The sequence below is a fragment of the Haemaphysalis longicornis genome, unplaced genomic scaffold (assembly GCF_048455015.1).
Source record: "Haemaphysalis longicornis isolate Haplotype H1 unplaced genomic scaffold, Haemaphysalis longicornis Haplotype H1 scaffold_2, whole genome shotgun sequence".
NCBI lineage: Eukaryota > Metazoa > Arthropoda > Arachnida > Ixodida > Ixodidae > Haemaphysalis > Haemaphysalis longicornis.
The window spans coordinates 24257676-24278444 of record NW_027526295.1 but is presented as its reverse complement, the minus strand read 5'-3'; the positions used below and the strand labels follow the sequence as shown (position 1 = coordinate 24278444).

The 20769-nt window shown below is 49.7% G+C and overlaps 1 protein-coding gene across 1 annotated transcript in view; it reads right to left on the bottom strand.

Annotated features, from left to right (window-relative positions):
* LOC144168801 (epoxide hydrolase 2-like) overlaps positions 1 to 20769 on the bottom strand; it is a 79319-nt gene that overhangs the window by 35489 nt on the left and 23061 nt on the right. The window contains exon 2 of the mRNA XM_077697765.1: positions 15970 to 16199. Within this exon, the coding sequence (XP_077553891.1) occupies positions 15970 to 16161 (192 nt within the window). The 5' untranslated portion in view covers positions 16162 to 16199. The remainder of the gene's footprint in view (positions 1 to 15969; positions 16200 to 20769) is intronic.

Below are 20769 nucleotides of genomic sequence, written 5' to 3'. Positions count from 1 at the left end.
TGGACACCGTATAACGTTTCAGTGGCTTCCCAGTCACTGTGGTGTTTTAGGAAATGAGAAGGCGGACGAAGGTGCCCGCAGGGGCCTGGAAATGCGCAATGTGAGGAAGATTTTTTTCACTAAGCGTGATGCCACAACTATGGTGAAGGCGCTAGTTTTAATGGAACGGAACCGTCTCTGGTCCCTTCCTGATCCCGACCATGCCTTCCTATGCTACATAGACCCTGAGCTCAGGATGGGGCTGCCAGAGGTACTTCCGCGCCGATTAGAGACATTATACCACCGACTTCGTCTCAACGCAGGGCTTACGAAGGCATACCTTTTTCGACTTGGTGCCACCACAAACCCTTACTGCGACAACTGCGGGTCGCCGGAAACCGTGAAGCATTTGCTGCTTGAATGCTCTGTATACATACACGCAAGATGCGGTCTTGCGCAGAAACTAGAGCGCCTCAGCCCAGGACCAATGACCTTGAAAGTACTTCTTGGTCCATGGCCATCTCCACCAACTCAACATAAAGTACTGGAGGTGTTGTTGGACTATCTGGACGAGATTGGCGTCACTGCAGTGATTTAGAGTTTAGAAGACAGACTTTGTAATCCCCCTACTCCCAAACTGAGTGTCATTTTCTTGTTATTTTTCTGTCTTTTATTTCTTCTCTTTCTTCCTCTTTCTTCTGCCCTGTAATCTATGGGGCCTTTTCTTTCCCCCTCCCCCTTCCCCCGCCGAGTAGCATGTCGATGTCGAAATTCCGGCAAACATCTCGGCTTTCTCTTCTAATAAAAAGCCTTCTCTCTCTCTCCGATTTCACAGGCGAGAACTGCAATATCTTCAAGCCCCTCTTCCATACTTGAGCGTTGTCTCGGCTTCGCTGTCAGTTTTGCAGTGGAGCTGTAGACGGCTAGGTTTCCATATATTAGGTAGAGAGCCCTTTAGGGGCCCGCCTTCTCGTCGTAGCTCTGCCGTGCTCACACCATCCAGCCGCCGCAGTCACGCGGCGTCACGCACCCAAACAGAGGCTTCCAAAGGATACCCGCCTGTCCCTCGATTCAGCCTTTGAGCGAGAAGTTAAGGGGATGCTTCAACAAGAGGTTTAAATTGGCAGAACCGCTTGAAACTCCTGCAACCGCTGGCACTTGTCATACAGGCCCCCATTATGTGGTGCAAAAAGAACTGCAGGTGCATTTGAGGCAAGATATATGTAATCAACCGGGAGTCCCCGCGTCCCTTTGTTTACGAATACTCGTTGGGTTGGTTTTTAAGATTGTAAGAGAAACAACGTCGCCGCCGAAAAACACAACGCGTTCAAAATGACGCACAAAGGAGACGTGAAACGACAGCAAGCACAAAAAGAACAAAAATTCCCACTCCTTCGGTTCCAGGAAGAACTAAAAACAAATGATAAAGAAAGGATGCGAGTGGTCCCAGAAGAATGCGCGATATCATTGCGAAGACCGTAAAGTTTAATTGCATTGAACGAGCCCCTGTTTATTTCATCAAGAGGGGAGTGAGGCAGAAAGGGGAAGAGAGTGAGGGGTGGTAGCAAAGAGCGAAGAGCGGCGCCACAGTCCCTTCGGCGAATCACTGCTCTGCACTTCCGACAGCTTTCAAGGTGAGTGGAGCAGCTTTAATTATTTATGATTTTTTTCATATAATTCTGTCATAAAACTAAAGGTTCAGCGTGTGTTTGAAGCGCCAAGCGTTCCACTACACATGTTTTACCTCGTAGGTAGGGAAATGTTGACATCAACGACACTGCGAATAAGAAAACTGAAGAAGGCATCCAGCGAACGAAAAACCAGCAGCGAATTCCTCATCGTCGTGAACGCGCCTATGCATTGCGGAAGAAGCGAGGCAGAGCACAATGTGTAAGAGGACGACCCGAGCCATTCCAAAGACGAAGGCCTAATCATATCGAGAAGCAAATGGTATCAAGCGACCAGGCGACGAAGCCTCTCGAGAACGCGGGTCAGAAGGAAAACGTGTCGGGCGTTTAATTCGTAAATATGTTTTCCCACTCAGAATGATGAAGTGCTTAGGTGGGCTCGGCTGTCCTCACACCGCGGGCTATTGGGATGACACTACCGCTGTCTTTGGGGGGGGGGCACTTGATGATGATGATAGTTAGAGTTTTTTGGCGCAAGGCCAGCTGGGCCAAAGAGCGCCAAACAAAAGTATCTAAAGTAAAATATTTGCTACTAAAGCCAAAATAACAATAAAATCAATTAACGGCAATGGTGATGGCTGGTGTATAGGGCCGGATTTGATTATGCGTAATAGGAGATGAGGTTTAAAAACTTCACGTCTGACAAGTACTCAAACACACGTTTCACGGAAAACATGGCATCTTCACATAGAAACAGCGATGGATGTAGTGGGATATGTTGACTGTAGAGTTCTCTGAAGTGTTTGTGACGTGTTGTGTGAAGTGCCTTGCATGTGATTAGTATGTGCACTACGGATAGGGCCTCTCCGCACCTGCTGCACTGGGGTCTAGAAGATCCCGTCAGCAGATACGAGTGCGTTGCATGGGTGTGCCCTATCCGCAGCCTACCCAAGGCGACTTCCGTGTGTCTGTTGTGTGAGTCAGATGTGTACCGTCTCAAGTGTGGCTTTATTACATGTAGTTTGTTGTCTGTCTATTCATTCCAGTGTGTTTGCCATGTTCTGCGCAAGTGTTGTCTTATGTGTGGCTTGAGCTCTGTGTAAGGTAGTGTTGTTATGTCTACTGTGTTTCGGAGTGCAGCATTGGCGGCCATTTCATCCGACAGTTCATTTCCGCTGATGCCAGAGTGGCCTGGCACCCAACACACAGTCACCTCAAGGTTTGACGAATATGCCAGCATAATGGATTTCAAGACAAGGTTAACTACATGGTTTTTCGAGGACTCTCCGGATGACAATGTACGGACGACACTCAGCGAATCTGTATAGATGATGGATTTAGGAATATGATGTTCAACTAGGTGACTTACAACAAGAAAAATGCCATATGCTTCTGCCGTGAAAATACTTGTCTTTACATTCATTGTTCTATATGCTTCAAAATTCGGCCCATGCGCCGCACAAGAGTGAACGTTTTCGATGCATCGCTGAAAAACTCTGCAGCCTTGTATTTATCCTGCACATACATGAAATGCTGCAAAATCCCACTTTTTGGTGTCCTGTTCTTATTGTATTTTAAGAAAGACACGTCACATGCAACAGGACGAAGATGCCATGGTGCTACAAGATCAGTGATAGATGACTTGAATGTGTCTACAAAGGAGACCTCATGAATAGTGACCTCGTCCCTTACTCTGAGCGAGAAGGGAACAGGAATGGATGGGCGATTTAAAAAGAGCTTTGATGTGGATGTATCATTAAAAACCGGTTTAAAAGGATGGTTGTCCATTGATGAAATTTTAGAGGCATATAACAAGTCAACGTAGGTTCGCTGGTGTGATAGGCACCATTCGTCACACTCTGCGTAAAGACTCTGTACAGGGCTCGTACGGAATGCGCCACAAGAGAGGCGAAGCCCCAAGTGAAGCACTGGGTCGAGCATTTTAAGTGCTGTTTTAGTGGCTGACCCATACACAACACTCCCATAGTCCAATCTAGACCCCACTAGGCTTGTGAAAATACGTAACAGTCCTGAGTTGCTTATCCGTTCCATACGACTGGTGGGACAAGATTTTAATAATGTTGAGAGCCTTTAGACATCTATGTTTCAATTGTTTAATGTGAGTGATGAACGTAAGCCTTTCATCCAACACCACACCTAAAAACTTGTGTTTATTCCTCACAGGAATCGATACGCCATTAAGATTATGTCTCGGTCCGGATGGATCCCACGCCTCCTGGAGAAGACAACACAGGTGCTTTTTTCTGGGTTAACTTTAGAACCGTTCTTGTCTTCCCAGCTGGCAAGTTTTTTGACACCGAGCTGGACTTGACGCTCACAGATGGACATATTACATGATTTAAACGATACCTGGATGTCGTCTACATATATTGAATAAGAAATTGTAGGTGGCAATGCCTTCCCAAGGGAGTTCATCTTAACTATGAACAGAGTGCAGCTTAGCACTCCACCTTGCGGAACGCCGTTTTCTTGCACATGAACTCTTGAGAGTACAGTACCTACTCTCACGCGAAACGTTCTTTCGGACACATAACTCGCAAGGGTGATGAGCATATGGCCCGAAACACCGAAAGACTTTAGCTCACTGAGGATCCCGTAACGCCAAGCGGTGTCATAGGCCTTCTCAAGGTCAAAAAACACCGTTGTGCAAAACTGTTTGTGAATGAAAGCGTCCTTTATGTATGATTCAAGGGCGACAAGTTGGTCATTTGTAGATCGCCCCACCCTGAAGCCTGCCTGGCAGCCCTCGAGAAGACCGTTGTACTCAAGGAAGTACACAAGTCTCCTGTTTATCATCTTCTCGAGGAGCTTGCAAAGGCAGCTTGTAAGGGCGATGGGCCGATAGCTAGCGGGAGAGGAAGGGTCCTTTCCTTCCTTCAGGAAAGCAACTACTATGGTCTCCCTCCAAGAGCATGGAATGTGCCCCGAAAGCCATATGTTGTTGTATAGATGTGGGAGTGTTTCAAGAGTGTCTGGGTGTACGTGTTGTATCATGATGTATGTGATTTTGTCTTCACCTGGAGCTGAAGGCTTATATGTGCTCAGAGCAACCTTCAGCTCATGAATTGAAAAAGGAGAATTGTAAGAAGTGTGCGACTTGTTGCTATCACGCAGGGACTTCTTTTCCGCAGACGTTTTGTGCTTCATGAAAGTGTTTGTGTAGTGTGATGAGCTGGACACGTGTTCGAAGTGTTGTGCAAGTGTGTTGGCCTGGTCTTCGAGTGTGCCCCCTGTTGTGCTAACCAGGGGTAGGCTGTGTGTCTGTTGTCCTTTAGCTTGCGTATGTGTGTCCAGACTTTGTGTGTATCAGTGTATGAGTTGATGGAAGTGAGGAAGGTGCGCCAACTCTCCCTTTTCGCCTCACGACGCACTCAATTCCCAGAAGCCTTTGCCCGTTTAAAAGAAATGAGGTTATCTGACGTGGGGTACCGGCGAAGGACACCCCACGCCTTGTTCTGGGCCTCTCGCGCCCGCCTGCAGTCCTCGTTCCACCAGGGCCTCCTTGGGGTGCGGGACCCACTGGAGACCTGGGGAATGGACTTTTCGGCGGCATCGAGGATGTGCGCCGTGACGAGTTGGGCGGCTTCCTCCACGTGTGGGTGTTTTATGGATGTGTGGTGTAGTTGAGATGTTTGTCTGAATGTGCTCCAGTTTGCTTTTGATTCATTAAACTTTTTATGGGAAGATGGACTGCTCGGGCCTATACCTATATACGTTAATGAAGTGGGGAAATGGTCACTACCATATGGGTCTGTGCCCACACCCCACTCAAGACATGGGAAGAGAACTGCGGAACCAATAGCCAAGTCAAGATGCGAGTATGTATTGTGTCCTAAGTTATTGTATGTAGGCTGTTTTTTGTTGAAAAGGCATGCTCCGGAGGATGTAAAAAACTTCTCTATCAGGCGACCTCGGGCATCCGTTCTGGAGGAGCCCCTGTCGCCTGTTTAAGGTCGCCTGTTAGTATGTATGGTTCGGGCAGCTGGTCAACCAGTGCCTCGAAGTCAGAGCTCAGAAGTGCAATATCAGGAGAGATGTAAATGGAGCATACCGTTATCAATCTATTAAATATTATTGTACGGATCGCTACAGCCTCGAGGACAGTGTTTAAAGAGAGAGGGTGGCATGCTAATGATTTCCGGGGGATAATGGCCACACCTCCTGAAGAGTGGGTGCAGCCAACCCTGTCCTTTCTGAATACCATGTACCTATTTAAGAAATATGTTCGTTTAGAATTGAGGTGGGTTTCCTGGCGACACATGATACTTGGCTGACTGGGATGCAGAATCTCATACACATCGTCAAGATTTTAAGGAGGCCTCTGCAGTTCCATTGGATGATGTTTTGTGTTCCCATTATTTAAATTTAAGAATGACTGGAGTGTGTGTGTTCGTGTGTGTTCATGTGTCGTCTTTCGGGGCAGTTACTCTTAGATTAGGCTTTTTAGGCCTTTCTACTGGCTAGGCCGTCGGAGGCCGCTCCTTGCGGTGCGTTGCAGGCAGCAACGGCGCGACGTCCATTTAGTCATCACATGTCCTGGGGGTGCCCGTCGAACCGGGCCCCCCGGACTTGGTCCCCCTTCGGGAGACCTTCATTTGAGCCGCCACCGCCGCGGCCCTCGGGGACGCCAGAAGTGGCACGGGCGGTGCGGTGACGGTGGGAGCCGATGCAGGGCCCCCGATGTCCATCCCATCGACACCCTCCAACGCACTGGAGGACGGGGAGGAAGCAGCGGGGGCGGCACCGGTCCCAACGGAAGAGGTTGGCACCACAACCGCTGCTGCCTCAGCAAGCGGCGTGGTGGCAGGTTGGGCTGCCTGAGGCAACCCAGGGGGGGGGGGGGGGCAGGGACCAGGTCAGACTCGCTGAACTGGGTCCCTGTGGAAACCAGACGCTGCTCCGCCCCCCGGCGAGCTGCGTCGGCGTACCTCCCCAGGGGGAAACAGGCGAACCTCTTCCGCGCCTCTGGGAAGGTGATGTTCTCAGTTACCTTGATGTTGATTATGCTTTTTTTCAGTTTGAAATTTTTCGCACTTGCGGGAGTAGGCTGCATGCGCCCCGCCGCAGTTCACACAAGCGAGGGTGTTGGATGGACAGTTGTCGATCGGATGGTCATGCGACGCGCATTTTGCACACGTCGTTCGGCCACGGCAAGAGTTTGTACCTAGCCCGAACCGCTGGCACTTAAAACAGCGCCGCGGGTTCGGGATGTAGGGACGGATGGAGCAACGGATAAAACCTGCATTTATGTGTTGTGGAAGAACTGCGCGGTCAAACGTCAAGATAATGTGCTTGGTGGGAATCTCCTTGTCGTCTCTGCGGATAGTGATGCGTCTCACGGCAGTGACGCCCTGATCCTTCAAGCCGGCAAGGAGATCCGCATCCGTTTCGTTCAAGAGATCCATCTCGGATATCACACCTTGCGAGCTGTTGAGGCTCCGATGGGGTGTGACCCTGATGTCTAGATCAGCCAGTCTAGTCTGAGCTAGAAGCTTCGTGGACTGCTGTTTGTCATTTACCTCGATTAGTAGTTCACCAGACCTTTGTTTTTTGCACTTATATGATTTTCCTATTATGGCTTCAAGAGATTTTGCAATCAAGAAGACTGACTGCGATACAAGAGGTTGGGTTGGATTGAGCGATTCCATCACAAGAAATTGAGAAAAATTATCCGGTTCAGGAAATGTTAAAGATGGCAATGAAGGAAAAGATACTTCGGTGCGGCCCCTTTTCAGGGACCGATCACGTTTGGGGGGGGGGGTTTAGACCATACCATAAAGCATAGTATAAAAGCAGGGAGACGGGGTTACTTGCTCCTTTGACCTTACCCTGGTAGTCAAAGAGGTCCCGGAGCTCCCTGCCTGGTAGACAGGCAGGGAGCCCATCGGCCGGAGCTTGACCAAGGCTCCGACGGCCACCGTTTACGGCTTCTACCCTTCACCTTTAAACACCTCGCCACGGTTGGACACGGCTTATGTTGGGAGCTCGGGGTCCGCGGTGTCGCTGCTCACCGTCACCATGAATACTCAAGGTGCCCCGTGCGGGGGGGGGGGTCACTTACTTAAATGTGGATGTGTCGTCACCGATAAGAGAGTGCTTTACATGTTACATGCTGGAAACTCTTGCTGGGGACTGCGCTACGTCTACAAGAATGCTTCAGCAGCAAGCCCACCTTTAGATTCTCATGTCGAAGACATTTCGATTGGGATGCGAGACCAATTTGTCCCAACTGGCACTTCAGTGGCGTTCGTGCATGTATTGCACAGTATCCAAACATATTGCGGTAGTTGTGAGTATGTCGGTGGGTGTGTATCATAACATCAACAAAGACATTGTGACCGGTTTTACTAAGTAACAAGGCATGAATGAATCAAGTGTTCGCAACACGTTTTGCTACCACAACGCTTACAGCATCGCTTATAATCTACCTTTATTCTGGTCAATGACGTTTTTTTTTTGTCAGTGCATGTAATAATTTCACAACACTCTGCACTGTATATGCACGAGGAAAAAGTGCCATTCTTACGAGGCCAGCCGGTCCTTGAGCTGCCTTATCCTCTGGCTGGACAGCCATCACTATCATCACTGAAGGATTAATTTCTTGACTTCTACGCCATGCCAAAAAAATTCGAAGAAATTTGAATCATTAGATTAGAGGAACCCACGACCTTAGAAATCCTGGAGCAATTTTGGCGGGAATTACCCATATGTCGGATAAGCATTTGCTCCTGTCGTCCCACAGGCTGCGTAGAAGCGACGTACCCAGCTTGTTTACGGCGGCTGAAGCGTTCATAATTTGGACCACTATTCCAAACTTCAGGCCATGCATTGGGCGTCTGATAACCTTGAAGGCGATCAAGTAAGAGAGAGAGAATGGCTTTATTGAGGTAAGGGGGCCAGATGCCCTGGAGGGAGAGAGGTCAAAAGGTAGGGGAAAGAGCAGTTCAGCGGTGCTCCCTGTTCACACAGTTCTCTTTCTCTGCATATTAATGCGCATGTTCGCTGTTCATATGTGGTTCACAGTTCACTAGCTTGTTTTCTTTTCAGTTTTCGCGCAGAGACCGGGCAGATGGAGCGTGCTTAGTGCACTCTAGGGGAGTCGGACAAGCTGCTACACCATTTTAAAGAGACCATTCTCAAGAGCGCATTCAGTAATCAATTCAAGGGTTGGTGGATCTTACCGCACCCGGCGTATGTGTTCGGATTCGGATGTAGGTGCCGGGCCAATGGCTAAAAGCTGCTCACGGCCTCTGTCGAAGGCGGGACATAGCCAGATTAAATGAAATAAATTTGGTGTGCCATCACAACCACAGTGTGGGCAGTGGTGGAGCTCGGACCCTGCAGGGGCTGTCCATTTGTAAATGACGTGAGGGGTGTAGGCCGCATTGGCGTAGACTTTGTTTGCGAATATTTCCCCCGAGCGTGAAAGAGGCTTTAGAAGGGCGAGGACTCCGTCCGGTGTCGCATCTTGCAAGCGTTGTCTGCTTAGTTTCTTTAGATACCGAAGCCGAAGTTGCCAATCCGACTGGAGGGGGGGAGTTGGTGCGTTGGAAACCGCGGGAGGTGCTTGAAGTCGCTCCCTGGCAGCAGCGTGTGCCGAAAGGTTGCCATGTGCACTCATGGTGTGTCCCGGTGTCCAGGCGATGCGAATCGTGAAGCCTTCTTGTTGTAGGTCGCGTACCGAAGTCAGAATTCGGGTCGCCGTGCTATTAGGCGCGAACGCACGGTTCAGCTCCCGAAGTGCGACGTGGGAGTCCGTGATTATTCTGAACTTCTTAATGGAGAGGGTGGAGGAATGTTCGCCAATGTGCCGGATTGCTCCCAAAATTCCCAGGAGTTCCACTTCTTCCACAAGCCCGTATGTATTGGAGACGTGACGGGATCCATTTATTTGGGGGATATCTGTAGAGGTCCAGGCTATGGCCGCCGTTCTTCCGTCAACCGCAGCGTCCGTGTAAATGTCTGCCTCATCGTCGGCCTTGTCGCTGACGAGGGTTCGAACATACTGCTCTCGGGCAGTTTGATGAGTTCTCCTAATTGGTCTGCGACGTGGGATGCCAATCGAAGGTCGCTCCCACGGAGGAATGGGCGGTGGAAAGTTCATTTGGTTAAAATTACTTTTTAGTTGATCCCATTCAGTAAGCACTCGTCCCTGAGGAGAATGCTCCACATGATTCTGAAATCGCAGCTTTGTTTCCTCTATAAGGGTATGGAGGGGTGGAAGGGGGACCACTTGATACAGAATATCGACTCGCGTGAAGTTAGGAAGGCCACTAACCGCACGGAGAAGATGGCGATGTAGCTTGTGAAGGTCATTAACATGGGACGGACGTAGATCATACACTGGGAAGCCGTAGCATAATCGTCCAAGTGCCACTGCACGAGCGAGCATAGTACAAGCGTGTTGGTGTGCCCCACCATATTTCCTGGACAGCCGGGTGACCAGGTGTAAAGTAGGGCGCCAGGTCTTCCTAAGTTGGGCTACCCAGTGTTTCGGGCTGTTGCAACTGCTAACGGGAAGACCCAGCAGACGAATAGTGCCATTGTGAGACTCTATTAGAGTGTCTCCTACTTGAAGAGAGATGGTTTGGTCCTTATTCGTTGCACGTTTGCCGTCGACACTGAGCAGTTGCGTTTTGGCAGTGGATAACTGGAGCTGGAAGCGGGACAAGCTGTTCTCCAGGCTGAAGATCGCAGCTTGCAGTTCACTCTGCATGGGCTCTTTGGAAGGGAAATCGCTGGCCTCGGTCCATATCACGACATCGTCCGCGTAGAAAGCAAACCGGGCGGCAGTGTCTTGCTCCAGAGTACGAGCCACGCGATTCATCGCAAGATTAAAAAGTAGGGGCCCCAAGATTGATCCCTGAGGGACACCCCTATCAAGATAATAAGTGGTAGGCTGATGTGTCTGGGGGTTGAGACGAATCGGGCGGTGCTGCAGGAAGTTCCGAACCCACGCTTGAGCCTTCTGACTCGGAAAGGCAAGTGCGAGTTCTTGTAGAATGCCTGGTTGACTAACGTTGTCAAAGGCTTTATGGATATCTAGTGCAAGGACAAAGTCAGGCAATTCCTTGCGGGATGTCCTATTAATGACACGTCTAAGCAGCCACAAGTAATCATGAGTGCCAATGTGAGGACGAAAACCTGTGAGTGCAGGATGAAACCAGCCTGTACGCTCGAGATGATAAACAATCCTATTATTGATAAGTCGTTCAATAACCTTACAGATGACGGGCGTTAGTGAAATAGGACGGAGGTTTTGGGGATTGCGAGAATCCTTGCCGGGTTTGGGAATAGGGTGGATGATGGTGACCCGGAGGGAGTCAGGGACCTCCCCTGAGTCCCATAGCTTGTTCACCAATTGCAGTAGAACATCTAGGCCTTGCGGGGGGAGATTGCGGAGGTCTTGCCACTTGACAAGGTCATGGCCCGGCGCCGACTTTGGTCTTCCCTGCGAAATGGCGATCTGTAATTCTCCCATGGTAAAAGGGGAATCAAGTTCTTGAAGTGAGTTGTCGATGTCGATGACAGGAAGAGCCAGGAGAGTAGAAGGATCATCCACAGCATGCGGAAAAAATGTGTGGATAAGGGTGTCTTCCACTTGACGGTAGTCCATTTGAAGACACATCTCGTCCAGTATGGGGAGGCGGGTCTTGGCACGACCACTCATACCGCGAAAAATGCGCCATAGGCGAGCGAGTCCGGTCTCGTGGCCAAGTTCTTGACAGAAATTGTGCCAATTCTCACTTTGAAGCGTAATTTGATATTCCCGAATAACACGGTAATGATGTTTCAACTGCATCAAATGATGGTGACGTTTGCCCTGTGTTCTATAACGCTTCGTAAGGCGTTCAGCCTTGCGAAGAAGTTGAAACATGTGCGTATCCAGGCGGTCAACTTCAGCGGTACTGGTGGTTGTTTCAGTAGCGAGCGAACGGGTCATGTTTAAGGACGCGACGAAATCATCCAAGGTTGAATGGGGGCGAACCACGAATCGCTCGCGAAAAGAGTTCCAGTTGACGCGATGGTATGTCGTGCTCGTTCTTAATTTCTTGCCGTTAATTTGAAGCAGTATCGGGTAGTGATCACTTCCCCAGGTACTGTCCAATGTGCGCCATGTCTTCACTGCTCCGGGGGTGGTGATGGTCAAGTCGGGTGCTGTATCGCCCTGGGAATGGTGGAGGCCAATACGGGTGGGGACTCCATGTTCATTGCGGAGTTGCAAGTGCCCGAATTCGAGGGTTTGCTCTAAGAGCCGGCCCCGGCGGTTCGAGGAGGAATAACCCCAGAGAGTATTTCGGGCATTAAAATCTCCCCCTATAATGATGGGGCCTGAAAAATTAAGAGAGAGGAGATGCGGTATCCAATCATACAGATTGGAAGGGATGGCGCCCGAGTTCGGTTTATAATACACCGACGCAATCAACATAGGTTTCCCGCCCGGGGGTGTAATACGTGCAATGATGACTTCTCTGGTTTCATTGCAAGCGCCATCCCAGCGGTGTTGTACCGCTCGGCAGGAATTATGCACTAAGATCGCAGCCTGTCCCGGGGTTTTTTGATTATGGCATCGAGTATAATGCGGTATAGTTGGATCCATGAATGTGGTGTAGTTGGGTATCTTGCAGGGGCCTCGTGTTTCCTGGAGTAGGAGGGCTAGAGGACGCAGAGTTGACACCTGGGATTTTAGGAGCGGTCCGGACTGTAGAAAGCTACGGCAGTTCCATTGTAAAATGCACCGATTTGGGGTGTGTACGGAGGACATATTGGATGTTTAATGCTTCTTTTTCCTTTTCGATTCACTCGGAGAGGGCGTTAGGGGACAGGGGACTTGAATGCTTTGCTTCACTAGCTCCATGAACTGGCGAAGTTCTTCTTTAATCGAGGTAACCTCGCCTTGGAGGGCGACTATCTCACTTGAAGCTCTTTGCCACTCCTTGTTACTTTCGAACTTGATACGGGCGTCCCGCTGTGTAAGCATCTGTTCGGTGATGTAAGTTGGGCTAGGCTCTCCAGTTTTCAGAACTGCATCAGAATCGGGCTTGCGACGACTCGTACGCGAGCGACTACGGCGTGTAGGCGCGGACTTATTCGGTGCTGGAGAGACCGACTGACGGCGCGTTGAGACGTTCCGAAGGGCTGTGAGCTCCTTCCTCATGGCTGCCATCTCGGCGCGTAGCTCGAAGAGGGTGCGGCGAAGTTGAGAATTTTCTATCACCAACGGGTGATTGTCGGGCAGAGAGACAATTGGAGACAACTTCGGGGGGGTTCCTGTTACAGTAGAAGCCCAGGTGACGCCCTGTGGTGTAGAGCGTGGGCCAGTTGACAAAGCCGCGTCAGGGAGTTCTTTCTTAGTCGAAATTGACCTAGTGCTGCGCTCGTCCTTCTTGGGCATGCGACTTGGGCAAACCTTGCTAACGGCAAGGTGACCGGTTTCTTTACATGCGACGCAATACGTGGTAGAACCGCATTCCGCGGTCTCGGCATGGGAGCGGCCACACTCTTTACACACCCTCGGAGATGGACAGAACTTGGCCATATGTCCCAGACTGTGGCAGTTAAAGCACACCAATCTCATTGGTCGGTACTCAGCTACTCGTACCAATTCCATGTAGTACTTGACTGTTTTAGGAAGGGTGGGGGAATCAAATGTTAGAATTGCTCGATCTGTCTTTCCGATTTTCTGGACCTTAATGATATCTGCTTGTTCACAGCGTAACCAGTTTAGAATTGTCTCGTTGCTATCGGCAGGGTCGACTTGTATGACACCGCGAGTAGTGTTCCTAGTCGAAGGGGTCAATTCTACCACCACATCGATTGTCTCAACTTTGCCGTTAAGCCGGACGGTGAGGTGGTCAATTTCCGCGAGGCGAGCAGCATGATTTTCATCATAAAGTGCAATGTGAGCACTATTAGCCGCGTCATCGAACGTGACCGCGGCCATTTCGGCCAGTTCTGCACTAGGAGCTGTGCGTCCGATTACCGTGGCTATAGCTTGGCGGGGAATTTTGCTTATTCGGACTTTGTTGAGTGGTCTCAATTGTAAGGTGTAGCGCGTCCGACTCACCCTGTCTGTGCGCGTAGGCCTCTTCTTCTTCGGCAGATGGACGCGCTGCCAGCCGTCGTCGTCGTCTTCTCCAGTTGGTGGCTCGTCGGAGTCTTCCATGTGCCCTTCAGCATCTTCGGCATCTTCTCGGTTGTCCATTTCTGAAACGTCATTGCAGGGCGGTGCTTGGTGTGGTAGAGAGGCCATTTGGATCGCCGATTCGTTCTGGAGAGCACTTAGTCCGTAGACAACCTGTTGCGGCCTAGTCTCTTGGCTCATCGTCGTCGTTGTCGTCCGCGCTTCGTCGTTCCTTGCAGCTGGGGTGGCAGCCGCGCCGGCCGCTGGGGGCGCGGCAGCTGCGGCCGATGGAACACTTGATGAGCGTCGCAGCCGGTCCTTTAGGCCTAACTGGCGGCCTGCCGGGGGGTGCGGTACTGGCGGGGTCGATTCCGAAGGTCTGGTAGGCTTGATCGGGCCAATCTTGGTGTCGATCAAGTCAGCGCATACTCATAAACATAACAAAACCAAAGACGGTGCCAGGGACGCGTTATTTACGCGCACAGAGCAGAAAACAGCGGGAGCACATGTGGGGCGAAACCGCTCGGCGTTCCACAGCACGTGCCTTCCCGATCAAGTAAGGATTACCCGCTCGCGGATTCAGTTCGAGCGCGGAGATGAGCAGGCGGTGGCGGGTAGCCGAACTCGTTGCTTCAGGAGGCAGAAAATTTTGTCGTTTTGCTGGTATTCCTTGTATTTTTACCGCATCCCGCAGATGCCCGTAGTTTTCCAGTCTTACTGCAATATACCAGCGCATTTTCCATTCTTTCACTCCGCCAGCGTTGCTAGCAGCCGCGAAATTTTGGAACTCCTTCATTTGCTTTGCACCGGCTATTAACGCGTAGCCGGGAATTTCTGCACCCTTGTTCTTCATGATTAAGCGTTTACAGCTGCGTACAGAGGACCATAGTTACCTTCACAGCGCCGCGTACTTTCAGTCGCCACTTACACCTCTGCGCATGACTGTGAAAAAGAAGAGAATGGTTTGGGGGTATGACGCATATGCATTAAGACCGAGAAGTCACATGATCGAAACTGCATATCGTGAATGTTTGTTTATAGCCAGTCAACTTCTTCGTGCGTAGTGCCCTTATTTTTATTATTACCGCTTTTCCCTTTACGTTCAAATGTGACACATGAAATGCTATAGACGGGCATATGGAATTTTTTGCTGAATATATATAAAAAAGCTTGCCCGCTTAAGGTTTGAAACCAAGGCAACTCATTATTGCACACCTGATTATTCCGATTATTAGTGAAGACGTTCAGTTTTCGGGCGCTGCCTTCGTACTGCAACATGAATGGCAGGGCAAGGACTTCTATTTTCAAGATAATGTTTCATTTTCCAGCACTCTTCACAATAGAATCAAGTGTGTTAAACAGCGGGAGCAAAACATTTCGGAATGAGGCCGCCCCTTCTCCAGGGAGACTTTTTCACGCGTGTGGACGCGTAGAGAAACCTCACTTCCAGTGCTGTTTTGTTTCCCCCCGCATTTCCGCTTCTGCAAGGCTCCAGGGACACTCTATCCCGTTGAAGGGGCTGCGACCAAGCCCCACTTCCCCGCCCCAATCTCTATCCCACCCATAAGCTTTGGGAGAGAGCCTTGACCAGCTCCATGGAGCTGGTGCACCCTCGAGGATCAGCGTCAGCTGGTCGAGAGGGCTGTGTACGCGCCCGAGCTCAAGGTGTCCTGGACTAAGGAAACCACCCCGAAAATTCCATTTTTTTCTCAATGAAGTTTATTATCTCTTTCTCTGTCAGCCCGCACGAGTTAGTTTTGCGGCAAACCTATTGCCTCTTTTTTTACATGGCAGAAATGATTATTATTACGTGAGGTACCCATAACAACCGAATTCTAAACATATGTTTTCGCGTGATATTTTTATTGTTACCACCCTCGAGATTAAGAGCTTTAAGCCCTACCACTGTTTTTAAATGTTAGAAGATGGTAGTCACACTTGTTTAGAAATTTCGTCAAACTCGCTTGTCAGTCTTGACGCCTGCAAACTGATCTGGTGCTGAAAAATACTTTTACACGCCGAAGCACTCAAACAAAAAAGGTTGATATGCGTCTCACTAGACGCTAAAAACAGAATTACATGCGTCATAAGGAGAATAAAATGTCAAAAAGCATTTTTGTCTTGTGGCTTATGTTAAAAAATAGCATTTGCTGGACACGACTGGCTATAACACCTGCAGTGAGGCACATGCAGAGCTCGACGGAAAAAAATTCTCACGTTCACGTTCGCGAACTTGTGCTCTAAAGAAGTGTCATTCGTAAACTGAGGCGGTGTTGTCCGGTTTAGGGGGATAAGAACATCTTTGCCATGAATCAGGATTTGCATTGTGACGTATCCTTTCATCCAAAGCCACATGCTGGAACCAATGAGCCCGATAAGAAGTTTAGCAATAGGCGCAGGAATGCCCATTTCTACAATTTATTTATTTGTTGGCAGCTTCGTAAAACCTGGAATAAAAAACAAACTCGGTTAGTTTTACAACGGCAAGAAAGGACAGTGACACCAAAAGCTCCCAAAGGTCATCAAATGGGACGGAATAACAAGGAAAAATTACGAATGCGAGGTTTCTTGGGAAGGCTGTTGGTCACAGAAACATTTTTATTTTCTCCCTCTCAGAATAAGAATTGTTTGAAACACTAAAAAATATTAAAAAGATTCCTGTTTCTGGTATATTTTTACGACAAAGAGACACTTAGTCTTTTTATTGCAATGTTGTGATAGATATTAAGTTGACTTTCGATAATTTGAAGTCGCTTACTTGCAAGTTTTGCTTAATTTGAAGTGATGTTTTGGTCCCAGAAATTTTACATGCAATTAAATTTAAGAATCGCTCGATAATTCGAAGCTAAAACCCATTGTCGGGTAAGAAAACGTTACTTCAAATAGAAGCATCGAGGTGACCGTCCTTTCTAGATAAAATTTTAAAATTTTTAAGCGCCAAAACGCCACCGTGCTCTGCACTATGTCGGGGCATCGCAGCTGAAGCAACGCATAATCTATAAAGGAGAGGTCAGTTGTGGCTCCGTCAGCGTACTCATACCTCTTTTAAAATCCTCAACCTTTTTTTTTGCGCACACCAGTTTGTGCGCTTCGAATTTCAGTTCAGGCTTCGAATTTCGTGGTAAGTCTGAACTATCACGGCAAACTATGTCGTACACTGGAATAGGCAACAGAAGCCAAGATTCTGAAGAAAATCAAGAAGGGAAGAGTGTTAAAAGCTAATAGCAATTTGTTATTGTGCCTTCCATTTATTTGGATGTTTCGTTAATTCGAAGATTTTTGCTGTCCCCCTCGACGTCCTGTTAATGGGAGTCGACTGTAATATAGTAAATGTCAGGAATTAACGATTAAGAAGAGCGTCTGAAAAATATTGTACGGAATAAATGAAACAAAATAAACCTTTAGGTATTCATTAAAAAGTTAAGGCTCTTTTTACCGTGCTTACGAAACCGGGCACGTTTGTCACAAAGTATGACGTTTAAAATGCTTTTTCAACCCCCCAAAGACGCATACATTACTGAACGTAGTAAACTCAGCTTACTTGTGTCTAGTGCTGCTACGGTGTGCCGCACAAACTTAGTCTGGAAAACGTATGTTTTGGTTGAATTTATAATTATGGTGGTGACCTTGCGCTGCCCCCGTAACATGAAAAAATCGGGATGCATTGAGCAAAGACATTTCGATGACAACACATCATGGCTGCAGTATGAATGACCTATAATACAAATAATTATTTTGTGCAAGGCTGATGTCCTACTCTAGATAAAAAAATGTGCTTAACACGTAACTTTAAGTCAATGCACATCATTGTTTCCGAAAGCTACAAGGTGGAAATGACGGTTTCAGCCATTAGTGGGCACTGACACTGAAAGACTGTCTAAATAAAAAATTATTCTGTGCCCTCTGCGAGATAGCAATACGCTGCACTTTCAATTACCAACTACCCAGATTTCCCCTAAGCGTCTATAGTTAAAAAATATTGTAGGCACTTTTCTCTTACAGAACCTAACCTGTGGAGATCAGGTTAAGCCGCCAAAGCCTGGCAGGGTATGCGCTCTACAACAGACTGTGATGATTGCCATCCCCGGCCACGGGAGTGCGCCAGGAAACGACGGGGGCCGTCGAAAAGAAGACGACGACTAGCGGGTCCACGCGGAGGGAAGAGCACGAGAGGGGAGTGTGCCGGCGGTAACCAGGGACGAGACAGCGCCAGTACTTCTCGGGAGGCGGTTCGAGGCAGGCCAGGAGCGTTCGTGCACCGGGCTCGGAGAACCGTCTCGGGGGCTGTTCCGGGACTACTCTGCCGCGACGAGAGCTGCCTGTTCCCGCTGGCGAGGTCCCGAAGCGTGATCCGGGCCGAGGTTCGGGGCGAGGCCTAGAGAGGCCAGGCATGAGCGCAAGCATCGGCGTTCCGACCTACGACCACTGCGATTCAACAGGCGACGGTCCCCCGACGTTCCACACATGCCATCGACATAATCCCGCCCAGCGTCGAGCAGACGGGAACGTGAGCGTGTCCCCTCGTTTTCCGTTTCGCACGAACTTTGGTTTGGACTGGTGTTAGCCATTCCGCCGCGTCGCCCGCGTGTTGTTCGCTGTTGTTGCCGTTAGTTCCCTAGTGTTGTTTCTTCGGGTGTTTGTGTGTCCTTCCCAGAATATATGTTTCTTACTTGTGCTGAGCCCACGGCATCACTGTTCGTTGATCCTCCTCCGCGAGCCTCACACCCGCCTGCTTAACACGCGGCCTCACACAGACCTTTCTTTGCCCGAGAAGGCTGTGTAAATAGCAGGGCATAAAAGATATTGACCACCGATGAAATAAATAGCGAAGTGTGAGTGCGTACCATAAACAGCACAATCGCAAAATGCGTTTTAGGCAATGCAGCCAGCCATAACAGCACTGTTTCGTAATTTAATTAAAATACATTACAACAGGCAACTTTTCCCTACTCCTTCTCACTTCGAAGTAAAACAGAGCCACATATATTATTAGCATGGCAAAACAGAACTTTTGAATGAAGACGAAAACCCGTAGCTTGCAAGGGCGCCCGGCCTTTACCTCTTCATTGCTCATTGAAACAGGTTGTAACTAAAACTGAGAAACTAAACAGGCATACAAACTAGTGCAGCCTGTTAACAGCCACCGCATTCCTCGCAGAACAAATGAACCGGACCCGCCGCGGTGGCTCAGTGGCTAAGGGGTTGTGCTGCCGAGCACGAGGACGCGGGTTCAATTCCTGGCTGCGGCGGCCGCTTTTCTGATGGCAGCGAAAATCAAAAACGGCCGTGTGTACGAGATTTCGGTGCGCCAGATTTCGGCCCAGGTGGTCAAAATTATTCCGGAGCCCCCCACTACGGCGCGCCTCATCGACTGCGTTGCGTCGGCGCGTTAAACAGTACAAGCAACAAATGAACCGGTAGCCCCCCAGCTGTTTGAATGGGAAATTCCGCCAAATCGTGTTTCCAACAAATATCACATGGAAATTTCTGATTCGTTTGGCTGTCACTCTCGTGGACGCAGGGTATTTTGTCCCTTTCCAAAAAAAAAAAAAACTTCAACTCAAATCAAATTCATATTGTTCTCTTTTCAGAAAGAGAGGGCGGAAAAGGGAAAAAGCTGCACATTTGCAGCTTGACGGAGCCCAAGACCCCTCTTTTTATTTTTTTCTGTGTGGTTTTGAAATATGCAATAGTTTTGACGCAGTATCTGGACTACATACAGTTCTATACAAGCACGTACTTTTCTCCATTGAAAAAAATTAAAGAAAGGAAAAAAGTAAATGCAAGGTCCGCTTATGAGATTAGCGGCCAGGCGCCCAGGCTGCGCGTGAGAACCCGCAACTCTGTCTGGTGGCCCAGCACTGTAGACTCTACGCTGCAGCCGTCACTAATTCGTCACGGCGCACACGGAAGACGGATTGTCTGGCCCACCGCATACCACTGGGATAATCCCCCATTGAGAGAGCAGATGGCGCCGCCGGATTCCGGGAACGCGTGACGGGCGGAGGTGGTGGGATTACCGGCGTCCAAGCGCGCGCCCCGCAAGACACCATTGTTAACGCGCCCCGGCCGGCACAGTGCACTGTCGCCGTCTTTCGCTCTCACCCCGCGGGGTAGCAGGCACCTACCTGCTCGTCTGCGAGCGTGCCGTTGACCCAAAGATGGCGGCGCCTCATTGAATATTCCGTGGCGTGCTGAGTGACAGCTGTCTACGTGAATTTGGGCACTCCCTTACGCGTGTACGAAAGCTGCTACAGGAGCGTTCCCGAGAGAGGGTGATCTCGAGGTTTTATAAGGCCGAACTTGGCCGTTGGAAATCGTTCTTGTCTGAGCGCCGAGCTGGACAGTTCCCGCGGGACAAGGCGTCTCGACCGTTCAAGCTAGGTTGGGATTTGTGAGCCCCCTAGGTTAGAGGTTAAGATCGCATCGGAGGTTTAGGGTGCAGCGCCGTACCGGGCAACTAGACGGATCTTGCGGCGAGACAGAGTCTCGGCCGTCGTTTATCGAGCGGTTTGTGTACGCTCCGAGAATAGGAGAGTTAGACGAAGTTGGGGCGCTCGAGTGATTTGTGCGCACTTGGAGCTAGCGTCTACCTGAAGTTCGAAGTTTTTAAGTGCGAATGCACTTTATAAGCGACCCCAAACCATCCACCGCCGGCGTCGGCGGCGGCGGCGTCGGCGTCCGCAGTGCTCCTCTATAAAGAAACAGCATCCGGCGCCAGGTTTCGATCCGCGGACTTTGCGGCCGCAGCGCGACGCTCTACCGACCAAGCCACGGACGCGACGCGATATCAGCGTTAGTGACGCGCCTTATATCTTTAACGCATTCAAACTACGTCGTGAGCGGCGTGCGTTGGCGACTCAGCGGCGTTATAGCGGCTTGATAACTGCGTGGTGTACACGTGATACTACAAACCCGATGGAAGAGATGGAAGAGAAGGCGGCGAGGCGGTGGGCTGCGAGGGCCGAGCGCAAGCGCCGCAAGTGGGCCGACAACCGTGCATTCGCACTTTGACAT